At 35.7% G+C, this 27,553-nt stretch overlaps 1 protein-coding gene across 9 annotated transcripts in view; it reads right to left on the reverse strand.

The window, feature by feature from the left end:
• TEX9 (testis expressed 9) overlaps positions 1-26,760 on the reverse strand; it is a 50,692-nt gene extending 23,932 nt beyond the window's left edge. Inside the window, exons 1-9 of one of the 9 annotated variants that reach the window (XM_001500734.7) lie at positions 26,599-26,760; positions 26,417-26,508; positions 20,089-20,152; positions 18,145-18,224; positions 11,054-11,102; positions 10,205-10,287; positions 8,365-8,543; positions 5,380-5,462; positions 4,783-4,956 (exon numbers count right to left, since the gene is read on the reverse strand). In XM_001500734.7, coding sequence (XP_001500784.4) covers positions 4,783-4,956; positions 5,380-5,462; positions 8,365-8,543; positions 10,205-10,287; positions 11,054-11,102; positions 18,145-18,224; positions 20,089-20,152; positions 26,417-26,508; positions 26,599-26,625 — 831 coding nt within the window. In that variant the 5' untranslated portion in view covers positions 26,626-26,760. Of the gene's footprint in view, positions 1-4,782; positions 4,957-5,379; positions 5,463-8,364; positions 8,544-10,204; positions 10,288-11,053; positions 11,103-18,144; positions 18,876-20,088; positions 20,153-20,296; positions 20,536-26,416; positions 26,509-26,598 lie in introns of those variants that run through there. The other 8 variants (XM_070236177.1, XM_070236169.1, XM_070236172.1 and 5 more) reach the window with 8 other exon arrangements.
• Between the last annotated feature and the right edge of the window lie 793 nt (positions 26,761-27,553).

A 27,553-nucleotide genomic window follows, 5' to 3' on the forward strand; every position in this document is an offset into this window, starting at 1 on the left:
CCTCACACCATACACAAAATTAACTTGAAATAGATTATAGATCTATTTATATACAACACATATATACATAAAGGCTAAAACCATACAATTTCTATAAGAAAACATAGGAGAAAATCCTCATGACCTTGGGATAGGCAAAGATTTCTCAAATAGGATAAAAAAAAAGCACAAACCACAAAAAAATACATTGGCATTCATCAAAATTTAAAACTACTGCCTTTTGAAAGACACCGTTAAGAAAATAAAAAAGCCAAGTCAGACTGGGAGAAACTATTCACAGTACAAATTCTTCTAGCAAAGGAATTAGACAAGGAAACATAAAGAACTCTTACTATAACCCAATATTTTTTAAATGGGCAAAAGGTTTGAACAGACACATCACAAAAGAAGATATACAAATGACCAATACTTCTGCCTTTCTAGAACAGCTAAAATTAAAAGACTGACAATACCAAGTTTGGGGGAGGATACAGACTAACTGGAACTCTCACATATTGCTAGTCAGAATGAGAAATGGTACACTGTGGAACACAGTTTGACAGTTTCTTAAAAAGTTAAAGATACACTTTCCATAAATCCCAGAAATTCTACTCCTAGGTATTTATCCAACATCATGAATGATATTGGATCCTTTTACACAAAAACATGTGTCTACACAAAACATTTGTACATGAAAATTCATAGTGGCTTTATTTCTAATAGCCCAATGCTGGAAACAACCCAAATGCCCATCAACTGGTGAAGAGATAAACAAAATGTGGTAAATCCATAAATAAATACTACTCAGCAATACAAGGGAATAAACCACAAAACACACAATAACATTGATGAATCTCAAAAACATTATGCTGAACAAAAGAAGCCAGACCCAAAAAAGTACGTATTTATGATTCCATCTATCTGAAATTTTAGAATAAGAACAACCAATCTGTAGTAAAAGAGTGCAGATCAGTGATTGCCTGGGGCCATGCTTAGAGACGGGATTTACAGGGAAGGGACACAAAAGAAATCTGCAGGGGGGTGATAGAAATTTTCTTTATCTTGATTGTGACGGTGGTTATAAGGATGTATTAATTTGTCAAAACTCAATGAATTCTACAATTAAAGCAAGTATATTTTATTAAGTTATTCCTCAATATTAAGTTGATTTTTACATAGAGATCATCAAAAGAAAAACAAAATCCAATGCTGAAATAAAATGCTTTCTGTTTTTATATTTTAGAAATGACTCCATCTGTTAGTATTAGCAGCTAAAATAAGTTAATACACATAATCATTTTTTAAATAGTTGGCTTTTGCAAGTTTATAGAAGCAGCTTCATCAAACCCAAGCTTTGTTTCGCATTTCTGCAAACTGTACATTGAGATTTGTTTCTAGAGATAGAGAAAATGAATGGAATTAGCAAAGAAAGATTCAGTCTTGAGTTCCACATAACCCGTAAGAGTTGTTACACCTCTCTGGCTGGTAGGTAGACAGGGATTCAAGTTGGAAGTTCAGAGCCAATGAAAGTTAACATAAAAAGCTTCAGATAGCCAATGCATCATAATTGCTTAGTTCATTCATTGTGAACCCAAAGTTTCAGATATTCAACTCTATACAGCAATGAGATTTTGGAACAGCTGTGTGTTTAAGTCCATTTAATTGGAGGAGGCGGGAGGGGAGTAGAGAAAGAGCCTACATGATTTGTAGAAAGAACAGACTCTGGAGTCCATCTGACAAACACGGTTTGAATCCTGCTCTGCCACTCCTGTATGACCTTGGGCAATTTGCTTAAACTCTCAGATTCAGTTTTTCCCTTGCTGTAAAATGTGTTTTGCCTGGCACATAGCACTCAAAAAATGTTAGTTCCCTTTCTGCCTATACATAGAGTTATAATCATGTAGTCCTTTGAGAATATTAATCTATTGTCAGAGTACAGGATACAATGGATAAGGAAAAGAAAAAGGATATAAAATAATCAGGGAGGAGAATTCAGAAATAACATAATAATAGCTTGAACCAAGTAGTGGCAATGGAAATTGAAAAAAAGAGATGAATGAAAAACAATTGGAAGAAAGAATGCACAGGACTGGGTATGAGGGTCAAGAACAAGAAAAGAATTAAAGACTTGGCAAGGTTTCAAGATTATGTGAGATTAGAGCAGTGATGTGCCAGAGCTTGCTTGCACGATGACAAATGGTAAAGTGTCATGACAAACTAAAACAGTTGTTTCCAGATACAACACTTTTTTTTCAGACCATTTGTCTATGTTTCTTAGATCAATAGAAATATAATACAAACCACAGACGTAATTTTAAATTTTCTAGTAGTCACTTTAAGAAGAGGTAAAATTAATTTTAATACTGTATTTCACTTATCTCAAATCCAAAATATTATCATTTCAACATGTAACCAATATACAAAATATTTATAAGATTTTACATTCTTTATTCTTTTTTGTATTTAGTCTTCAAAATCCGATGTTTATTTTACACTTACAGCATGTCACAATTTGGACTAGCCACATATGGTGAGAGACTGCCAATCAGACATCCATTCAATGTCACACTCCTCAGCAATAAAAAGAAACCAATGACAACATGGGTGAATCTCACATGCTCTATGCTAGGGAAAAGGCCAAAATATAAGAACCAAACACAGATCAGTGGCTGCCTGGGACTGGGAGCAGGGGAGGACTTGACTAAATTCACAAGAGACGTTTTGGGATGATGGAACTGTTCTATATCTTAATTATGGGTATGGTTAAGTGACTATGCATTTGTCAAAACTCAAAGAAATGTATACTAAAAAGGATGATTTACAGTACATAAATTATATCTCAATAAATCTAATGCTAAAAATTTTATTACCAAAGATAATGCTATTTATACAAGACCAAAATGTTTAAAAATAGGCTCTTTTATATGAAAATATGACATAGTAATGAAGATGGCATATTTTCTTACTACTTAAATCTCAATACATGCTATATTACGTAATTTTTATGGCTGTCTTGCAAAGTAATACTGTACAGTATGTTTCATTTTTATTAACACAATGTTACATTAATATAAAAATTTTTAAATAGGATAGCTTATCTGAAATATATCCTCCCCTTAGATATCACACCAAAAGCACAGGCAACTAAAGAAAAATTAGATAAATTGGACTTTAAAATTAAAAACGTTTGTGCTTTGAAGGACACTATAAAGAAAATGAAAAGATAACCCAATGAGTGGTTTCATGGAGAAATATTTGCAAATCATATATCTGATAAGGGACTTGTATCTAGAACATATAAGGAACTCTTACTACTCAATAATTTAAAAATTCCAATTTAAAAAAATGGGCAAGGGGCTGGCCCAGTGATGTAGTAGTTAAGTTCACATGATCCACTTTGGCGGCCCAGGGTTTGCTAGTTCAGATCCCAGGAGCAGACCTACACATGGCTCATCAAGCCATGCTGTGGCAGTGTCCCACATACAAAATAGAGGAAGACTGGCACAGGTGTCAGCTCAGCAGCAATCCTCCTCAAGCAAAAAGAGGAAGATTAGCAACAGATGTTAGCTCAGGGCCAGTCTTCCTCACCAAAAAACAAACAAATAAATAAAAATGGGCACAGGATCTCAGCAGACATTTCTCCAAAGAAGATATACAAATGGCCAATAAGCATATGAAAAGATCTTCAACATCATTAGCTATCAGGGAAATGCAAATCAAAACCACAATGAGATAACTACTTCACACCATTAGGATGGCTATAATCAAAAAGATAATCTGGGGGCCAGCCCTGTGGCCTAACAGTTAAGTTCGGTGCACTCCACTTTGGCGGCCCAGGTTTGGTTCCCGAGTGTGGACCTACACCACTCATTGGCGGCTATGCTGTGGGGGCGACCCACATACAAAAAAGAGGAAGATTGGCACAGATGTTAGCTCAGGGTGAATCTTCCCCAGGAAAAAAAAAAAGATAAAAATAATCTCACATGAATTGGTGAGGATGTGGAGAAATTGGAGTGTGGAAATGTGAAAATGGTGCAGGTGGTTTGGAAAATAGTCAGCAGTTCTGCAAAATGTTAAACATAGGGTTATCATATGATCCAGCAATTTAACTCCTAGATATATACCCAAGAGAAATGAAGACATATGTCCACACAAAAACTTGCACATGAATGTTCATAGCAGCATTATTCAAAATAGCCAAAAAGTGGAAACGATTCAAACGTCCATCAACTGATAAACAAATAAAATGTGTTATATCCTTTTACCCCTTAAAAAGGAATATTACTCTATAAAAAGGAATGAAGTACTGATACGTGTTACAATGCAGATGAACCTTGAAAACATTATGTTAAACAAAAGATCTCAGTCACCAAATACCACATACTATATGATTCTATGTATATGGAATGCCCAGAACAGGCAAATATATCAGGACAGAAAATTGATTAGAATTGCCTAGGGCTGGAGGGGACTGGGGGAAGAGGGTTGGGGTATTGTGTGGCTAAATGGTATGGGGTTTCTCTTTGGGGTGATGAAAATGTTCTAAAATTGATAGTGGTGATAGTTGCACAACTCTGTGAATATAGTAAAAGTCACTGAATTGTATACTTTAAAATGGTGAGATGTATGTGAATTATATCTCAATAAAGCTGTCAAAAATACTCTCCTAGACATGGGGGAAGAATTTTTAGTAAATAGTAACAAAATAACTGAACAACCAAAAGTGGCGTCTATACAAACATGCAACTTGAATGTTTCAGAGCATCTTTGGCATTAAGTTAGGAAAAATAGCAAAATTATTACCCTTTCTACTGAAGACAGCTGTTGCTGTAATCCAACACATTTTTTGTTTGCTTCTTCGAAAAGAGTTTTATATTTTTCTGTTTGAGACTGTTGCAAATTAATTGTTCGCTGCTGTCTCACACAATCTTCTTCAAAGTTTTTTACTTGAGACTTTAAATCCTGAATTTCATCCTCCTGTAGTTATGAAATTATAGATTATGTGAAAAAATGCACAAGATTTGGTATCAAAACACAAAGCAGAAAACAAGAGGAGCTTCATATGATCTTTGATGAGATATTTATACCCATTTCATGAAGAAAAACAAATTATATTCTATTTTCATCTTCAAAAATGGAAGTCAGATGTCTTACTTAATAGCTTACACTTGTAAGTCTAATATAGAGAATTCTAATTGCTAACAAGTATTTAAAATTCTTTAGGCTCTGTGAAACTTCACCATCCGCAGAACAAAGTTCAGTATTTACATACAATTTTTGAATTCAAAATTTAACTCTGAATTATATTTCAATGAAGCTATTTTTAAAATATAACTGAAATTGCTCCTAAAATGTCTTTGAATATTAGAGCATTTATTTTGAGAGGTTTTAAAAACTTACCTTTTTATTGCATTCACACACAACATTATCCAATTCCTCCTGCATGACACGGAGTTTGGCCTTTAAAAATCTGATCTGTGCCTCTGTGGATGTAAATAATTATATTTATTATCTTTTGCTGAATCTAAGATACCATCAATTATAAGACAGACCATTATTTTATGAGGGAAAAAAATAAATGCTCAAGATGGGGATTCCAACAGGAGATCCCTGTTTAGGAACACCAAAGACACTAGCTCCCCCGAATGTAAAGGTAAATGAAAAACAAATCCGCCTAGGAGAAAGGAAGTGTTCACACCCACATTGGAACCAAGTGAGAAAAAGGGAAAAAACCCAAAAACCTCTCCTGAGACTCTGAACCACAAGCCAGTACTCACACACGTTTGCAGACTGAATTCATACTCACCATGGTGGTCCAAAGCACCTCAAACAGAATTAAAGTGGTCTCAGGTCGGTACTGTCCGCAAGTGTTTGGCAGAAACAAATACAAACCCTCTATAGCAAAACTCAGCTTCAATCCTAGCCATTGTGATTACAAAATGCCACTGACTGTAATATGCAGCCCGATTTCACAGAAGTTAAAATATAGTGTGTGTGTCTTAGGAGCAAAGACACACACTAACACCTTACTGCAGGAGCTTTCTCCCACAAACCCTCATGAAGATCCGCCTTGGGTATTTCATTGCTAGCAAAAGTTTTTTATTCAATAATATCAGCAGTAAATCTTTGAGGTTTATAGGCCTATAAAAGTAAGTAAAGTGAAAACTGAACTTAGAACTCACTCATAATTCATTCAATCATTCAGTCAAAAAATAAACACTAAGTCTCTACAATGTTCCAGGCACAGTACGGATATTATAAGACAAGCCTTGCCCTCACGGAGCTTATTTTGAGTAAACACTCTGAACTGTCTCTGAGAAGTCAGTAGGGTGTATCTGGCAGAGTACAGAATGTCTCCATACATAACTTTCTGTTCCAAAACTCTTCTTACGAAGCGTCCCCAGTGTTACCACGGAGCTGATGAACCATGGTTGGCTCTAACCCCACCCAGATCTCTAGCCTCAACTCTCCTTCTAGCCTCTCATGTAACCCCAGGTTAGCAAGGGATAGAAGGAAAATGATAAATTTAAAAGTGTAAAGTTTGCAGTAGTTGGTCTCTAGGGGAAAAGAAGGAAGAAAGAATGGCAGAACATGACTTTTTCCCAACTCTTTCTCTCCCCAACTCTAACCTCAGTAGTATCATCAAGGAGCTGAGTGCTCTGGTCTCTCTGGAGGTCCACAGCACTAACCTCCCCTCCCCATCCCACGCCAACTTTAGGCTTACAAAGCAGTCTGTGCCACTAAACTGCTCTTTGATCTTTTCCTACCCCAAGTAATCCAGCCATTCTAGGCAATCATATGGAATAAGAGAAAGCTCCCCTTAAAGGGGGACACCTAGGCCAAGGACTCTGAAAAGGGAAGACAGAGAGGCAAAGTGGCAGAGAGGTGATTCAGCAATAAGAAAAAAGCAGCAATCTAAGGTAGTCTGTCTGTGCAGGTTTCCTGTATCTAGGAGAAGGAACACTGTAATAGGGCCCTCGGTACCTGTGTACGGAGGAACAGCAAACATCTGACCACTGTGTCTTTGAAGGCATCTTAACAGAGACATAACGGCAACTTCCTGCTTCACGTACCTTCCCTCCTGACAACTATCCCCAGAAAGCTTGGATAGGTCAGTAAACGTAATAAATGCAGATGAATTGCTCCTCATTTATGACTAACTAGCAAGCAACACAATAATCATTACACATAAATTGTTATGATTTTCACAGAATCAGAGAATTTTAAAGATAAACTTTATGATCAGCTAATTCCAAGTGCTAAATTTTCAAAAGAAGAAACTGCTATTTCAGAGGAGCTACACGGCTTGCCTGAACTCATAATTAATTATAGTTTAGCATTAACTATATTCATATGCACTCAATTGTCTTATTTTTTGCTTACAACAGCAAAGAAGTTGCTCTTCTTCCCAGGGTAGGATATCGTTTTTTATTTCTCTCCCTGCTGGGGGTGGGTAGCAGGGAGCAATTCCAGACATCTCCACCTGCCTAGCTCCACTACAAGGCTCTTACCCAGAAGGCCATTGATTCAACGTGAGATGCGCCAACCACCATTTATTTCTATTCTGATTACCTGTCCAGGGAGTAGGGAAGGCCTGCTGGGAGGGGACAGGGGTCCCAATGAGAGTTTGCTTTAGGCCTGGAGCCCCATGATTCCTTGGCCCCCATGTGTCCCACATGGAAGAGGAACCAGGATGATGCTTTGCCTGTCAAGATAGTGACCTGGGCCCTGAGTCCAACACTCCAGAATATGTCTAAAATTCAACAATTTTAGAGGCATTCCTGGTAACTAATGTAATGTTTTCACATGACCGAAACTTAGTATTTTTCTAGTGGTACATAAAGAATGAGTTTATAAGAAAAAAATAATATTCATTAGAAAACTCATTTGATTATTTTACCTGATGTTACATCAATAATTCATTTATCCTTTTGCATCTGTTGATTTAACATTCAATAAATAGAATACAGTAACATTAAATAAAAGGACTTCAAAGAAACATGGTTTTTAAAATTATTTTAATGTTTCAATGACAAGCTATGGGGCATTTTAACCTTAATTGAACAGTGGTCAATGAAAGCAATACTATGTAGTCTTTTTCATTTTTACTTTTTATAATGGAAAATATCAAACATACAAAAGTAGAGAGACTAGTTCAATGACACTCTACTTACCCATCATTCATTTCAACAATTATTCACTCATAACCAATTTTATTTCATCTATAATCCCACTCATTCCTTCCACCACCATGTCCCACTAGATGATTTTGAAATAAATGCAAGACATCACAATACGTTTTTTAAATGCAAGGAAAATAGTTCCCAAATACCCTTTTCTAAGCAATTGTGATATAAGGACAAAAATAAACAAAAGGAAACCTACCTGTTCCGATGTCTTTACTAGCACCACAAAAAATATCATCATCTATATAATCAGGTAAGCCTTCTTCCTCCAGTTGCCCTTCAATTTTGCTAATTGTTTTTGCAAGAGAAAAGTCTGAGAAATCCTCTGGAATGGCAACATCATTGGCAGTTTGTACATCAGGGTATTTCAGTTTTATACTAAAAAAAAATGCATATTATATATATTATAAAAAGGAGATATGACTCCTAGATACGGCTTTTATCCAAATAACAAAGCAGATAAAAATTATTATGAATTTTAAATTTACGATGAAATCTACGATTGCTACTTTCAAGGATTCTAAGAGACTTAGCAGACTTTCAGTCCTTTTGAATCACACAACCACAGAGCTAGGGAAGGCTTTATGGGGCCCGTTAGTCTAGACATTGCCTCTGAACAAGTGAACAGCAAAACCAAGAGTACTGAGTTTGACCTAGTCAAATCCGGCCTGTGTCTTTTAATTTTACATGCCGCTGGAGAAGAACTGTAAAAACTGATATTGCTCTACCCATAATTCTGCAGACACTGAAGAATAATACCTCTTGAGAAAGCATTACAGAATGAACAGTTATTAGCGCAAACTCAACATTTTTTTCCACCTGAAGAAACACATTCTAACCAGGATCAAAGTTGACCAAAAAGTTGGATTTGACTTTTTTAATGAGGTAAAGGAATAAATACGAAACAGAAGTCACTTCTAAAGGCATTTAGGACTGGGCCAGACCTAACTCATCAAGGTTCTAAAGCCGTAATTATAAATTTTTACTTATTTTAAAGCCAAAATTACTTTTCACACATAAGCAAAGGCTTCAAATTTATTTTGGAAAAACAATCTTTTCTTTAAAAGGTAAACTTGAAGTCTGAAAATAAGATAATCCTTTCCAGTTATGTATATATGTAGTATATGTTTTCTTTTCCTTTATCAATCTATTTTAAAGGTTTTATTTTTCCTTTTTCTCCCCAAAGCCCCCCGGTACATAGTTGTATATTCTTGTCAATCTATTTTAGATTTTCTCTTCCTCATCCCTTCACTCTATTTTTTTCTCTCTTTTATTAAGAAAAAAATTACTTAGCCAATTAAAAGACAAGAACTAATAAAGATTTTCCCAGAACTATAATGTAATTATCAGTTTGGGGAAGTAGTAGACATGTAAATTTAATGACTTCCTGTGAATAAGAAGCTGGCTGATGCAACCCACAGCAGGCGTGGCCCTCCTGTTCTAGGCCTCCTGTTCTAGAGAGCTCCTGGGTCCCCTTTTTATGCTTAAAATACTAAGAATAGTCTCGAATTCTTTCTCACCAAAAACAATAAAATGTAAATTATAATTGTACTATAGTCTTATTTAGAGCATGCCAAGTCATTCTGTATCTCAATATACACAAAAATGTAATGGTGCTCTGTTAAATGCTCAAAAAGCGTAAAACTATTTAGTCCATTTGAGAGAACTAGGCAGAGAAAGACACCTAGGTTCTAGTTTCAGTTCTAAGAAAATCTCTCACGAAAAATAACACAAAAAATTTTAAATGTAGCGATTTTGTTTAAGAAAACAATACAAAATGTTCATTAACTGCTGCAAGACACATCTGAGTAGAAAACGTTTCAAATTATTGAATATGACTAAGATATATACAGTGTAATTTTGTATATTTTGGGTATAAAAAGATCTGGAGAAACAGAAAGAGCTTAATAATTAAGAATGATGATACTGTGAATTATAAAACTAAACAAAAAACTAGAAAGAGCTTAATAATTAAGAATGATGATACTGTGAATTATAAAACTAAACAAAAAACTAATACTTTTTAAACTGTACTATACCTCGAGTTTGTTTTCCTTCCTTTATTTGCAGAGTGTAGTTTGTTTTGAACCTTATTTAGTGGATCAATGTTTTTGGTCTTTGGCTACATGAAAAGAATTTAAACCACTGATTAATTAGATTCTATTTATTTGCCAAGGAAAGCAATTTTTTAATACACAGAATTGCTAGTTTACTATATAGAAGCATTACTATTTTCATGGAATTAATCTAATTGTATTGTAAAGAATCCTGGAATTGTATAGCTGGAAAATACCTAGATTTCATCAGGACCAAGAGATTCAAAGATAAGGAAAATGAGTCCCAAAGATTCAAGGATATTCAGCTAGCTAGTGGAATGTTAGACTGGATGTCCTGACTCAGAATTTAGTCCTCCTCACTGATCATTCCCCAGACAGGCCTTCACGTACACTTGTCCTAGATCCCCATGGCTGGGGACCTTGCAGACCCCAGTGTACACAGCACCTGCAATAGTGATCTCTACGCTGCAAATATTTAAACGAATGAATAAACCTTTAAATCACCGTCTTTGTATATGAATACTTTCTTTTTCAGGCCTTCTAGCTAGTAAATTTGGGCTTCAGAGAGAAAACTAAAAATCCTTGGTTACAGATTCATTTCGTTTTGAATTTTTTCCAATGTTTCTCCAAATTGTTCTGTGAAAGTATGAGACAAAAAAGAACTCAATTTATTATGTGAGCAACAATTCATGAAGGCATCTCTTCTGAGTATCAAGGCTTCTATTCTATTTCTATAAAGCCATACCCCTTCTCTGTTTTGCCTAAGAAAAGCCTGAAAAGTAACCTAAATTCTACAGAATGTAATTATGTTCACAAAGTTTGATTTCATACCTTAGTTTCCGAATGTACATGAACTGTCCCTTCAGATGACAATAGACCTCTACAGACCAAAAATAAGCATTATGAATTAAGAATAGGTGATACTAAGGCTGAGACACGATAAAATTCAACAGCAATTACATTTGAAAGGGAAAATAAACAACTATCAAGTAGACTTTGCTATAATTCTATTACGCACATGTTAATTGATTTTGAATGAGTGTCACAAACAAGAAAAGTGCTTTGGTTAAATAATTCACCTTTGAGAAGATGTACCATGATGTCAATATTGTTGTAAGAAAGTACAGCACAAATTTTAACAAATGGAAATCATAAGGAGTGATTATTGGCTACACACAAAGATTACCTATTTTACAAACAGGGCTTTTTATTGTGAGCTCACCCATTGTTATTCTTTGTCTAATGCATTTAAATACTTGGTCAATGTCTGTTTTCTCCATTACATTGTGGACTCCACGAGAGTACGAATCATGTCTGCCTTGTTCACTGCTCTATGCCTAGTACTTGCCACAGTAACTGGCATATAAACTCTTAAATTGGCACTAAATATTTGCTAACTGTATTAACAAATTCATCTAAAATACAATTCATTTTTATGGACAAAATATGTTTGTAGTTTAAAATGAAGAGTGATTATGGGAGTCTGCAAACTATGGCCCACACGCTGAATCCACCACATCCATTCCTTTACTCATTGTCTAGAGCTGTTTTCACACTAAAACCAGAAAGTTGAGTGGTTGTGACAAAGACTGCATAGCCCACAAATCCAAAAATATTTACTCTCTGGCTCTTTACAGGAAAAGTTTGCCTACCCCTCATCAATTTTCTAGATCCTCGCCAACACATGTGTTAATATTTCTGAAAACCTACCAAGTTAGTATCTATTGTTGCTACGAAAAAAAAACTAAGAAATTACATCAAACCCCTGAGAACTCCTACCCATAGTAGAGGACAGAAAAACAACATTTCTGTCCATCAGATGCCACCTCTCGAACTAGTCATATATAGGTTTTTTCAATATTAAACACAAAGATATACTTAGATGGATATTATTAAATATGACTATGACCTCTTAAAGAACTAGAAATAGCTCTGGGGAAAAGACAAGGCTTTCAAAATATCTTAAAATTACAGAGATTAAAGAATCACTCTCACATATGACATGAAAGGTTTTCAAATTTTATACAAATTTTAAGTGTCCTCTTTAATCACCCTCATTTTAAATAATATTTGCCATTTCCTTACATTTTCTACACCTTCCATATGCCTCCCCCACCACATACACATACCTATCAGCTAAAAGACATTTAATGGTTATGTTCCTCCTTCAGGTTGAACAGAGCGCTATTACTTGCTAGTGTATTTCCATGAAAAATCAACTAAACAGTACAATCATGTGCTGCTTAATGACTGGGACACATTCTGAGAAGTGTGTTGTTAGGCAATTTTGTCATTGTGTGAACATCACAGGGCGTACTTACACAAATCTACATGGGATAGACTACTACACATCTAGGCTATATGGTACTAATCTTATGGGACCACTGTCACACATGTGGTCTGTCATTGACTGAAACATCGTCATGCAGTGCATCAGTGTATTCTGATTATTTATGTAAAACTTCTCCATGAAAGGTTTTGCGTGTTTTATGATTTAAATGATTTGTGTGGTGAACCTTGCTTCCAGCAGACTGAGGGATATGTATGCTATACTATTAGGGAACTAAATTCTTATTTCCCTACCATATTACTTGACAGAGGAACCCTGGATGTTGAAGACCTATTCTAATATAGACTGCCTGACTATAATCATTTAGGTGAATTATCATTGATCCAAGCTAACATGGATTGTCTCTTTATAGAATTACCTCCCATCCTTAGCAATTCCCAATAGTCAAGCGCCATGTTTCACATGGTACAAGCCATCTGTTCAAACAGTAGCATTAAAAAAAAAGAGCCGCCTGATCTAAACAGAGGTGTCACCACCACTTTGCACTTAAAAAAATTTAGTAAAAGAAAACCAACAGATTTATTTTCATGCTTGTGAAATCAGTCTCTCACCTGCTTCAACAGACACTAGGGATTAGCTGTCGTTACCATCATTTCAATCTTTTCATTTACTGGATAAAAGCTGTGCCAAATTTTATTTGTAATCCAAATTTTGGAATTTTGATAACTGTTAAACATGATTTTCCATAAAATATTGGACAGCGTTACATATAATAAGGATGAATAGTTTCACATTATACGTACACATATATATGTATATATCAAATGATGATGTAAAAAAAGTATTTTTTATGAAAAATTTGTTTAAATTTCAAAAACCATTAAAAAGCAACATACTAGGCATTAAGTCCTCGGGAGCAGGACCTGGTCTATTTATCCACCATTGTACCACCAATAGCTGAACCTGGCACCAATGGTGTTTAAAGATTATTTTTGTAGGTTTACTGAGATATAATTTGCATATGGTAAAATACACCCTTTTTAGATGTACAGTTCTATAAATTTTAACAAACTTATATGGTCATGAAACCACCACAACAACCAAGATAGAGAATATTTCTGTCATCCCAAAAAGTTCCCGCGTGTCCCTTTGCAGTTAATCCCCTTCTCTCCCGCTGAGCCCCACACAACCACAGATCTGATTTCTGTCCCTACAGTTTTTACCTTTTCTGAAATGTCAAATAAATAAAATCATACAGTATATACACTTTTTAGTCTGGCTTCTTTCACTTAGCATCGTGTTATTGCGCTATCAGTAGTTCATTGCTTTTTATTGCCAGGAGTATTCCACTGCATTAACATATAATTTGTTTATCCATTCACCACTTGATAGATATGAGTTGTCCCTAGTTTTTGGCAATTATGAATAAAACTGTAATAAACATTTGCATACAGGTTTTTGCTAGGACACAGGTCTTCGTTTCTAGAGAGGAATTGCTGGATCGTATGCAATAAAACTTTTGACCTAATGACTGATGTTCCAATATTTCAAGTATGAGACGAATATACTGGCACTTAAGTTACACATTTCTTTGTTGTTTCTACGCCCTCTAGGTGTTTAAACGTTATACCCTTTAACAGCTGTGCAATTCTCACAGCCTGCTTCTTTATCTTAGAAGACCGAGAGGACCCATAGCTCTTTCAAGATTTAAGTAGTCACAAACAGTTTTAGTCCATCACTCAAAGTTTCTTCGCTAGTACAACTCTCAAAAACTCATTTCTTACTATTTGATTCCAGTCAGTTCCCTGTGTCATTACCACACCCACGGTTCTTTCCAAGACTATTTCTTTACTTTACCTTGAACACCTCTCTCTCCCCTTCCATCCTTCTGTCCATCCTCCACTTTTCTCTCCCCCCACCAATTTAAAAATGGGTTACTTTGAAGTTGTCAGGCTTCTATGGAGAGAATACGCCTTTAGTTAGATTTTTGCCTTGAGCCATTTTATCCAACTGGAAAGTTTCACTAGGTGCTATTTAATATGATCCTTGCCCTGAAGAACCTTAATCCATTGGAAAGTTTTACCAATAGTTGTGAAGAGCATACCTTTACTCTGATCTTTGCCTCAAAGTTGAGCTTTAACAGGCTTTTGCTACTCAAAGATTTGTCTCAATTTTCTCTCATAATTTTGAGGTCTAAAAGCAGCTAACTCTACACAGCAAGAGTGATCAAGACAGTGTAGTGCTGGTATACAAATAGATACACACATCTATGACACAGAATTGACAGTCCTAAAATAAAACTGTGTCTCTGGTCAGCTTATTGACAAGGGTGCCAAGACCATTCAATGGGGGAAAGAATACTCTTTTCAACAAATGGTGCTAAGACAACTGGACATCCACATGCTAAAGAATGAAGGTTAACCCTTATCTCATGCCATACACAAAAATTAATTCAAAATGGATCAAAGACCTAAAGGTAAGAGCTAAAACTATACTACTTTCCTATAAAGAAATAGAGGAGTGAATCTTAATGACCTTGGATTTAGCAATGGATTTCTAGAGTAACTCCAAAAGCACAGGCATCCAAAAAGCAGATAAATTGGACCTCATCAAAATTAGAAGCAGGCAACTTTTCCAATATTACAAGGCCTATAATTCCTAGAATCTCCATATTTCCTTTCATGTCTGTTTGCAAAAAGGCAATTCTTTCCCAATTTGTCTTTCTTATAACGCTGCACCAAATACAGCTAATAGTAACAGTGCTTACTAATACTGTTTTCCCATCTCTTTCCCTAGAGCACAAGTTCATTAGAAATCTGTTCTGCCTCCCAGTTTACCAAAGGTGACAGTTTTACTAAATTCATTGCCACTACATACCAGCATTCCTCTATCTTTCCAGCCTCCAATGTCAGTTTCCTTGCCACTACCACCTGACTACAAAGCTAAACCCGCACTTACAGCACCCTACTCTCAACGCCAACTGCTGCATTCCTTAGGACGGGCTAAGATATTAACCCCAAATCTCAGGGGCTTAACAAACCCAAAGTAGCAGCAGAAAGAGAGGGGAGGCCCTTTTTTCCTTATATTCCACATGGTCACCCAGAGACCAGGCTGGGAGGTTTTGCCAAACAAATTTTCACTGATCATGGCAAAGAAAGTTAGCTGAAAGTTCAGACACCAACTCCTGTCTCTTCAGGCTTGGAAGAGAATGATTTGACTTCTGCTCATAGCAAGAGACTTGGAAGATCTGGTGATCACCATTGCCCCTACTACAAGATCTTATAGGTTTATTCACACAGATCCTCTACTTTTCCTGTTAAATTTATTCCTAAATATTTTTTTGGTTCCCTAATTTCTTGACATATCTGAAGTTCATGTAAAATTCAAGGAAAGAAAAGATCTAATATATTTTATTTTTGCTAATTTGTTTATTTTTACCTAATCTTCATACACAATTTTAAAAGAAAGGCAGAATCTGTGAGAACAGGTTTAGAAATCTTATCAACTGTGGCTTGGATTTCAGTGAAATCACATACTATCTCTACGTCCTTGGGTAAGCTACTGAACTCCTCAAAGCTGCAATTTCCTCATGTTTAAAATGAGGACAATAATATTTATTTCAAAATACTTTGAGAATTAAATGAGATAAAGTAGGTGAAGGGTTTACATTTTGTCTGACTGGTAGAACTCCCCAGCTATTAGTATTTTATATATTACGTATTCTTCAAGTTACAGATTTCAAATACTTACCTGCAAAAAAGTTTTATATAATAAAAGATCCACATACATCATCAAAAAAAAGGGTGTTTTCCCTGACTTAAAACTATATTACAAAGCTTTAGTAATCAAAACAGTATGATATTGGCATAAAAACAGACACAGAGATCAATGGAACAGAATAGAGAGCCCACAAATAAAGCCACACATATATGGTCAATTAATTTATGACAAAGGAGTCAAGAATATACAGTGGAGGAAGGACAGTCTCTTCAATAAATGGTGCTGGGAAAACGGGACAGTAACATGTAAAAGAATGAAACTGGACCACTATCTTACACCATATACAACAATAAACTCAAAATGGACTAAAGGCTTGAATGTATGACCTGAAACCATAAAACTCTTAGAAGAAAACATAGGCAGTAAGCTCCTTATATCAGTCTTGGCGGTAATTTTTTGGATTTGACACCAAAAGCAAAAATAAACAAGTGGGACTACATCAAACTAAAAAGCTTCTACACAGCGAAGGAAACCATCAACAAAATGAAAAGGCAACTTACTGAATGGGAGAAATTATTTGCAAACCAAATATCTGATAAAGGGTCAATATCCTAAATATATAAAGAACTCATAAACTCAATAACAAAAAAATATCTAATTTAAAAAATGGGCAGATGATCTAAATAGACATTTTTCCAAAGAAGATATACAGATGGCCAACATCTACATGAAAAGAAGCTCAACATCCCTAACCAACAGGGAAATGCAAATCAAAACTACAATGAGATAGCACCTCACACCTGTTAGAATGGCTATTATCAAAAAGACATGAGATGACACTGGTCCCATGGCCAAGTAGTTAAAGTTCTGCACACTCTGCTTCAGCGGCCTGAGTTCATGGATTTGTATCCTGGGTGAGGACCTACTCCACTCATCAGCCATGCTGTAGACACATCCTACATAAAAAATAGAGGAAGACTGGCACAGATGTTAGCTCAGGGCAAATCTTCCTCACCAAAGGAAAAAAAAAAAAGATGAGATAAGATGAGGACATGGAGAAAAGGGTCCCCTTGTGCATCATTCATGGGAATGTAAACTGGTGCAGCTACCATGGAAAACAGTATGGAGACTCACAAAAAATTAAAAATAGAACTACCATATGATCTAGCAATTCCACTCCTAGGTATTTATCCAAAGAAAATGAAAACACTAACTCGAAAAGACATATGCACCCCAACATTCATTACAGCATTATTTACAATAGCCAAGATATAGAAACAACCTAAATGTCCACTGACAGATGAATGGATAAAGAAAATGTGGTGTATATACATACAATGGAATATTATTCAGCCATAAAAAAAGAATGAAATCCTGCCACTTGCGACAACATGGATGGACCTTAAGGGCATTATGCTAAGTGAAATAAGCCAGCAGAGAAAGACAAATACCATATGATCTCACTTGTATGTGGAATCTAAAAAAAAGAAACCAAGCTCTTAGAGAACAGACTGGTGATCGCCAGAGGCTAGGGGTTGGGGTCTGGGCAAAATGGGTGACGGGAATCAAAAGGTACAAACTTCCAGTTATAAAATAAATAAGTTATGGAGATTTAATGTACAGCATGGCAACTATTATTAATACTGTATTGCATACTTGAAAGCTGCTAAGAGAGTAGATCTTAAAAGTTCTCATCACAAGAAAAAAAGTTCTGTAACTATGTACAGTGACGGACATTAACTAGACTTACTGTAATGATCATTTCTCAATACATACAAATATCAAATCATTATGCTGTACATGTGAAACTAAAATGTTGTACATCGGTTATACCTCAATTTAAAAAAAGAAAAATATCTTACAGCATTTACCCAGTTAAAAAAAAAGAGGTGTTCAAGAATTTGTCACTTACCTTAAACTGTAATCATCTTCTTCTTCATATGATTTAATTTGTGTTGAAGTAGGCCTAGATCGTACTTCTTGCTGATCTCTCTAGTTAAATGAGTAAAGACAAGCCATATAGGAAGGAAAAACACAAAACTAGGATGCATTCAAGTGCCTTTCTCATAATTAATCATTTCAGAGTTGTCCACAGTTTCTATGAAATCAAGGCACAGGATTATAAATGCTATAGTATAAAAATAAGGTCTGCAATCATGTAGTTTCACCTTTCATTCAATCTGGGTTAAGAAAGTCAATTCTAAGGGGAAAATGTGAGAGTGTCAATGCCTTTATATGATCTTATCTGACTCCTGCTTCTCCATTACATTAAAGTCTTTCATCTTATGTAACACGCAAAGGAAATTAAATTCACAAGAAATAAAAACAGAAATGTTTAATGGGTAGAAAGACTTGTCTCAAATCACGCAAAGCTTCAACGTTAAGAAAAGCTCACAGATGCTAAAAATGAAGCACTAAGAGTAAAAGCTTTTGGAAAAGATATATCAAGAAATGAAAGTGAGGGGCTGGCCCCGTGGCCGAGTGGTTAAGTTCACGTGCTCCGCTGCAGGTGGCCCAGTGTTTCCTTGGTTCGAATCCTGGGTGTGGACATGGCACTGCTCATCAAACCACGCTGAGGCAGCGTCCTACATGCCACAACTAGAAGGACCCACGACGAAGAATATACAACTATGTACCGGGGGGCTTTGGGGAGAAAAAGGAAAAAAATAAAAAAATAAAAAATTTCAGAGATTCTTAAAAAAAAAAAAAAGAAATGAAAGTGAGTAAACAAAAGTTCATCAATGTGGCAAAAGTTATATCCATTACTTCTGTGGGGGCGAGAATGCCCTCTGCCCTTTCCCAGCCCTTCCCAGTTTCCTGGTCTACTCTTTTTTGGAAAAAAAAAAAAAGGCCCTTATTAGAAGACTGTTTGAACAGAATACATAATAAATCCCTCCTTCCACTGTAACACTGGGTTTCTTTAAGTATTTTCCTGCTCTTCAGACACTGGCAAAAACTAAAAGATGTAAGAAAATATTTATTTTTAATAAAATATTTAATTACAAATGCACCTAGCAAACCTGTAACTATCATTATCTGAATATACTACCTGAAATATTATATATATTTATTCCTAAACTAATAATAATGGCTCTGTATAAGGCATTAAAATAAAATACTGCCTATACTTCCTTGCCCCCAACGACTCCACGGTGGGGGGAGGGGATTTAAAAGAAAAAAATATAATTAAATGAGAATAAGAACTGAAAAAAGGTTTGAAAGCAGCCACCCTATTCCTCTAAGGATGCTACTACATCCTATCAATTAACAATGGGAATGTTGATGCCTGAGGAAAAATGCTAACGTAGGAATAACCAGCGTGGTACCCAGAATGGGGCAATATATACTTACATTGTCTAGTGATAGAACCTCTACATTTTTCCTGTGATGACGGTCTAGCCCTAAGAATTTGAGTTACCCAGCTGCAGAGTCTAAGAAACAAATTACCATCTGAATATTAGTAATAATTGTTATCCTTTATTCAGCTTCTGTCCACAGACTATTTTATGTCTATCCTTACTGAATTCCCAGTGTTAATTCTACATAGCCAATCTCACATATTAATCTTAAAATAGCGGGAAAGATTATTAAATATTAATGTTCTTATTAATTAGATGATAGGAACACCTAAATAGAAAAGACTTTTTCAGTGGCTCTTAGAAAATGTGTGCTTATCAAAAACATACACATGCATCTATACACAAACCTATACAGATATTCATGTTCAATTTGTGATAATTCATTGAGCTGAAAATTTATGCTTTGGGTACTTTTTCATATGTATGTTATACATCAAGTTAAAAAGGTAAAAAACTAGCACTTACGTGGAATTACTAATAATTGCGCATTTACTTACTATTACTTCCTCAGCTTGTCGAACCAGATCAGCCGTTTTTGCCTCCAATTCTGCATTTAAACGCCTAAAAGCAGAAAATAATTTAATAATTTGGATATACTGAAGATTCTAACAAAAATAAAAGTAACTAAATTTCAGTAACTACACCTTAGCTAACCAACAAATGCCAAAACATACACATGACATTTTTATTCTAAAATTAACATACCTATTAGAACACTTATCTCCAACTCCCCATGCTTCCTCCTCCTTCATGGTAGAAATCAAAATAGTGAATTCCTGGCCTCTCTCTGGCCCTCACTTCAGGTGAAATGACTTATTTAGGAAGAATAAACTGGCAGATTCAACTCAGTTCCACTCTTCATCTTCTTGGGATCAACTCCAACTGGCGACAGGAGCGGGGCAGGGTGAGGGAGAGGCCTGCATTGGTCTGGGGTGTGGCTGTGACTGGGAAGGCGAATCTGGGGTTTAGTGAGCACATCTAATGAGGCTCGCACCTCAGCTGGGTACTTCAATATCAGCTTCATCAGAAATAAAGGTAATTATTTTGACCTCCCCCTGCCACTCCTTTTTAAAAAAAAAAAATTCAAACTATTTGGCCCCATTTAGACTGCAAGAATGGCAATACCATTGAAGGAAACTGCTTTTAAAGGGAAAATTGCTCATAATCCTACCACCATCATCCAATCATTTTTATTTTTAATATTCCCTTCTAAATTTCATCTATAGTATATATACAATTTTGTACATTTTCCCATAACAATATAGAGGAATATGTTTATCTCTACATAATCTTTATAATTAGTGCCTTAAATGGTTACAAAATATTCTGAGTTGAAGCTAACATAACGTACTAAACTGTTCCTACTGTTGGTTCAAGTCCCTTTTTCACTTTTAAAGGTTAACACTATAATAAGCATCTTCCAAAGCATATAACTTTTTTATTCTATTCATAGGTCACATTTCTAGGCCATCTAGCCTCTTTTAAAGTGATATGAAAGAAATATGTTGCGCAACTTTAAAAACGAGATATCTTATTTGTCTGTTTTAGATATGTGATTCAGAAGTATCACAAACGACTGATGACCCCCACTCCCAGAGGGGAAAAAAAAAGCAGTACCATTTTCTTCTTAAAGCAGTCTGATGTTTTAAGAAATATTTTTACATCTTAGGATGAGTTAGTCAAAACAAAAATATCTAATAAAGACTTAAAGTTGCACCTAAATGCCATCACCTGATTTTTCACATTTCCCTAACAAGAGCCATTAGAAGCTTCTGGTCAATACAGTAGACCAGGATGACTCAGAAGGTTATTCTTCTGCTCCAAACCCATGGAAATGCAGGATAAAACGTAATGAAGTAAATACCGCTAAAGCTCAAACTCAGGCAAGGGAAATACCCTGGCACTAAAAATAAAGCAGCAACTCAAAGTGAGAGCAGTAAACAGGAACAGAAGCCAAAACAGCTTAACAGCTAGAAACCGACGGACGTGTGGGAGTCAGAGGCTAACATCCACTGAAGACAGAGGGTACCGCAAAGACAGATTTATATCACCCTAACAGAGGTGCAGAAGGAAATCCCAGAGAAGGAGGGAATGTCAATATTTGAATAGATAATGCTGAGAATTTGTCAGAAATGCAGAAAGGTATGGATCTCAAGCAGAATTAAGAAAACAAATCCACACCTACACACATCATAGCGAAACTGCAGAACTTCAAAGACAAAGAGAATATTCTTTAAATTACCAAAGCAACTATTTAAAAAGAACAGAGGAAAATAGTCTCCCAGCATGATTATCTAAAAAGCTGACAGCAGGTGGCTCATCAACAAGTCTAGATTCCAATGGGCAAGGAAATGATATCTTTAATGGACTGTGGGGCTGAAAAACTGGCCATCTGGAAATCTGTGTTCAGCTAAACTGTCTTTGAAGAACAAGCACGAAGTAACTAAATTTTCAGAAAAGACTGGAGAATTGAAGACTCAGGTTTTCACAGAGAGAAGTAATGAAGGTTCTACACTTGAGGAAGGAGTAAATTGAATCATGAAGAGCAAAGAAATTATAAAACATCATGATAAGTCTAAGTTGGTAGAGACTATAACAATAACAAGTAGGGGTATTCAAAACAAAGAGGAAGTATTATCTAACTTGACAGACGGGGGAAACCAAGTTAAAGCATTTCTAACGTCTTTATGAAAGAAAAATAAAGACATAATGAAAACTCATTCAACCCAACAGAAGACAGAAAAGAACCAAACAAAGAAAAGGCACAGTTAATAGAAAACAAGCGAACAAAAAGATGGCCCAAACAACTTCAAATTAATAAACAAAATAATATAAATACACATATTAGAAGGCAGAAATTATGAGATAGATATAAAAGAAACGCTCTTTAAGCTAAATGACACAAAAAGTTTGAATATAAAGGAATGAAAAAAGGAATGAAAATAAAGGAATGAAATGAAGGAAAAAGATGTAACAGACACTATGTAATAAGGAAAGGAATAATTCATCTCAAGTATTTAAATAAATTAAACAATACAACCCCCAAACAAAACTGGACACAATTATAAAGAGAATTTTTTAAAATTACAGTTATAGTTGATTTTAGTATACCTCTAACAGAAACCAATACAGCTAGTAGGAAAAAAAAGGTGAGGACACTAATATTACGGATAGCAAAATTAATTAGCTTGATCTAACAGATTAGTCAACAAATAGTAAATATATTTTCTATCAAAGAACACACAGAATATTTTCAAAATTGGAACATGGTACCTCGTCACAACCAAGCTGCAATACATTTTTGAAAATCAAAATTATACACATTCTCTGACCACAGTGCAATTAAAAGTAAATTCAAAAATAACAAAAATAAAACAAACATAAGCTTTGGAGCTAAAAAACATATTCCTAAATAATCACTATGGAAATCATAAAATATTTAAAACTAAATAACCACAAAAGATATACATATCGAAACAGTTCCTTACAGATAATCTGTAGCTGGAGAGAAATTTACAGAAATTAAATGTATTTATTAAAAAATAAGAAAAGCCAAAAAAGGAAAAAATAAATCCACCACAATTAGAAGAGATAGAAATAATAAAGATAAGACTAATGAAATTTAAAGAAAAATTGATTAGCAATAAAATCAAAAGCTAATTCTCTGAAAAGACCAATAAAATATATAAACCTCCCAGAAAGCCTGATAGAAAAAAAGAGAGAAGATAAAAATAAACAGTGTTGGAAAGTCCCCAAAAGAAGGTGTATATAAGATTACAGATACAGTAAAGATTTAAAACATAGAGCATAGTTAGAAAAACTTTATGCTAATACGTTTAAAAATATACATGAAGTGGACACTTTTCTAAAAAACTACCAAATAACTAAAATTTATTCTGAAAACAATAATTATTAAAGAAACTGAATTGATAGGCAAAAAAAAAAAAAACCCACACCAGATTCGGTTTCACAATTTTTATCAAAGGGCAGATGATCTCTAATTACAAAAAGCTTCCAAGAACAGAATAAAACAAAAAAGGAAAACTACTCAACTTATTTCATGTGGCTAGGATAACACTGATATCAAAATCAGAAAGGAAAAGAACTAGAAAAAAGTGTAAGACCGATTTCACTTCTGTTCATAGATGAAAAAAACTTACATAAAATTAAAGCATTCAAATCCAGAATTTTTTTTAAGGAAAACAAGAAAAATACCTTTGTAGTTCAGTATGTTAAAACATTAAACAAGGGAGTGAAAAAAAATTTCATCACCTAAATTAATTTGGGGGAGAAAAATTTGATAAGATTTAACATTCATTCAAAACAGGAAATAAGGGAAACAGTGTCCTTAAGCCTGAGAAATCTACCAAAACTACAGCAAACCTCAAATGTAGTGATAAATTATTAAAAGTGGGCTCCTTAAAATCATAACCAAGATAAGGATGCTCACCATCACTTTTTGTATTTCATATTGCACTCGAGGTTCTAACCAGATCAAGAAAAAAAGAAGATGCATGAGAAATTGTAAAGGGACAAAACTATCATAATTTACATATAACTATATCAAAAATCCAAGGGACTCTACAGAATGAACAGGAGAGTTAAGCAGAGCTGACAATCTATATCTATATAAATGTGTTTAGGATCAACATACAAAAATCAATAATGGTCCTACACATCTAAGCAATTAGAAAATAGCAACAAAAACTATAAGGTACCTTGAAAAAAATTACATATGCAAGATATTTATGTAGTAATATGACAAAACATTATTAAAGGACACCAAAAACCCCCCTGTGTAAATGGAGATGTACCATATTCATGGAGGGGAAGATTCAATAGCATAAAGATGTCAGTTCTCTGCAAATTAATCTACAAATCCAATGTAACTGACATGGACAGCAGGTTGCCAGAGGGAAGCTCACCCTACAAGTTATTAAGACCAACTAAAACAGATGTCACATAGTCTCATTGCTTAGCTCTCTGGTTTATGATGTAGGCATGAAGCTTGGCAAATTTTTCAACTTGGTTGATTGGCATATTCCTTAGTCTGTCCTCTCAGATAGTGATTACTTCCTCCAACTATTTGATTATAGAAGATTCTGGATTGGGAATCCTGGGAAGAGCTGTGTTCCACCTACTGAAAAGACATCCCAATATGGTTAGTGAGAAGACAACATGTGGCAAAATACTCTGTCATGAACTCATATTCTTGTCTATAAGAATCCCCAGCCAGACATTTTACTCCTCTGAATGGAGCAGAAGTGATCTACAAGCTCAGGTAGAGCCTGGGAGCTACTCTGTTCAATTGCCTCAGATTTGCACACTTCAGAGTACAGATAACAGAACAAGTAACAACTGGGTGCCTTCACCACAAAATAACTTTTGCTAAAATACAATCGCTCCTATAGATGTCTGACTTTTAGCAGGACCATATCCCTAACACCATACCAGAGGCAGGTGCAAAATATACCCTTAAATAACCAAAGAAATTAACCTAATCAATGCAGCTATTCAGTGCTATCTGGTGTATGATAATAAAAATAACCGTTTGGGGTTTGAGCACAGCTGATTCAGAACTGTATCTGGACAACAGATCCATCGCTTAAGTACACTCTTGAATTGGAATAGTAGGCCCATTTCATCAAATAGAGGAGGGTGATTATGTTCCTACATGCTATGACAAGTTGCATGTGTCCAGTTCATCTAAAGACAGTATATGTCAGTTTTAACTTTAAATATGTTTTAATTTTAAGTACAGATCATATGGTAATACTATGTTTAACCATTTGAGGAACTGTCAGGATGTTCTCCAAATTTTTAAGTAAATTAGTTACTTTAAAAAGAAAGTGAACTGTTAAAATATAATTTTTTGTAAGGGTATATACGATGGCAAACAAAAGACATAGTCTCCAACCTTGTGGAACTTATGGTCCAGTGGAGGAAGACAACAAAAAATAAACAAGTAAGTTTATTGTAACAAGCCATGCTAATTGCAAAGAAAAATTAATAAGACAATTTAAAAAGAGTTGCAAGGGAGTCTACTTAGCATAGGCAAGGAAGGCTACTCTAAGAATTACAGGTAGAAGGTATGTGTGATTGCCGTCAAGGAAAGAGAAGGAAAAAACTTTAGGAACTAAGGGCCAGTGAGGCTGGAGAGTGGTAGGCCAAAGAAGAAAGCACAAGATCAAACAAGAGGCAGGAGCCAGATCTGACAGCCCTTTTGAAGTGCAACAGGAACCCATTGCAAAGTTTTAGGCAAGGGAGTGACACAATCAAATTAAAAGATTACTCTTGCATCTGTGTGAAAACTGGGGGATGAAGAGGGAAGTGGTCCAAGAATGAAAGCACGTATTGTCAGGACAGTTGTAATTACACTGAGCGCAGATACGGAAACTCCCAACACCACCAAACGTGGATGAGAACGGTAATTCCAACTGCCCTGAGAAACATGCTTTCAATTTAGAAACCAAGCTAACAGAAATGTACATACGTAAACTCTAGGAAATCGAAATTAAGTAGAATTCCTTAAACTAGAAATTGAACTATTCGTGGCAATTCCTATTATGCAAACCACTTCTAGCATTATCATCTTGCTGACGAACATGTTTCTTGCGTTAAATGTTTGCCCACTTCAAAGACCTTCTAGGACGCAGGGGAACTCAAGTCAAAGAGAAAAGATGAAGAAGGGCAAGCGAATGGGACCATGAGAAGAGAATGCTAGACAGCGAGTGGTCCCCAAATCCAGTCAGTCACAGGAAAAGTACTTGTTAAGTGGCCTCATTTAGGTGAAAGAAAGGAAAGCTGAACCGCCGAATTTCTTACTTATATTCTTCCTCCTTGGCGAGGAGGTCCCGTCGAGGTGTAGCAGGCTGCTGAACGCGTGGCGGGAGCGGAGTCCCGGAAACACTCCGTCTCTGGAAAAGAGAGACTTTCAGACCCGATCTTAAATGAGGCTGGGCCTCCTCTAGCCCGCCTGCTACCTAGGAGTCTGGGGCTGAACTGACCCTGAGGCCGAGACTTCGCCCCGCCATCTTTCGCGACCGCGACGCCGTTGCCGAGGCAACGATGCATCTTCCCGCGAGAATTACCACATCCCGGGCAGCCTCCCTCCGGGGCGCCGACTTGGTCCAGTCCCGCGCTCTCGCTCTGGGGCAGAGAGCAGAGAGCGGCATACGGCTGGGGCGGGGCCTGATCCCTGGGGGGTCGGTGCAGTCGCCCCTATGTGCCTCCAGCAAGCCCTAAAAGGACTCTGCACTCCGTCAGGAACCCAGTAAGCCAGAGTAGTGCGTGGACTCACAAATTAAGTTAGCTTTCAAGGGGTTTCAACCACAGAAGACAGGTCCATTTCTTTTCTTTCTTTTAATAATCCTTCAGCATTTTGTAAAAATCTTTTTTTAAATATTTTATTGAGGTCATAATGGTTTATAACATTGTGAAATTTCAGGTGTACATTATTGTTTATCAGTTTCTGTGTAGACTGCATCATATTCACCACCAGTGGTCTAATTTTTATCTATCACCATATATGTACACGTTTACCCCTGTCGCCCACCATGCCCCTCCAACCCTCTTTCCCTCTGGTAACCACTAATCTGTTCTCTTTGTCCATGTGTTTGTTTATTTTCCACATATGAGTGAAATCATCAGGTGTTTGTCTTTTTCTGTCTGGCTTATTTCGCTTAACATCATACCCTCAAGATCCATCCATGTTGTTGCAAATGGGACAATTTTGTCTTTTTTTATGGCTGAGTAGTATTCCATTGTATATATATACCATTTCTTTATCCATTCATTGGTTGAAGGGCACTTAGGTTGCTTCCATGTCTTGGCTATTGTGAATAATGCTGTGATGAACATAAGGGTGCGTAAGTCTTTTTGAATTGTTGATTTCAAGTTCTTTGGGATAGCTGAATCGTATAGTATTTCTATTTTTAATTTTTTGGATAAATTTTTATGGAG

The sequence above is a fragment of the Equus caballus genome, chromosome 1, assembly GCF_041296265.1.
Source record: "Equus caballus isolate H_3958 breed thoroughbred chromosome 1, TB-T2T, whole genome shotgun sequence".
Lineage (NCBI taxonomy): Eukaryota > Metazoa > Chordata > Mammalia > Perissodactyla > Equidae > Equus > Equus caballus.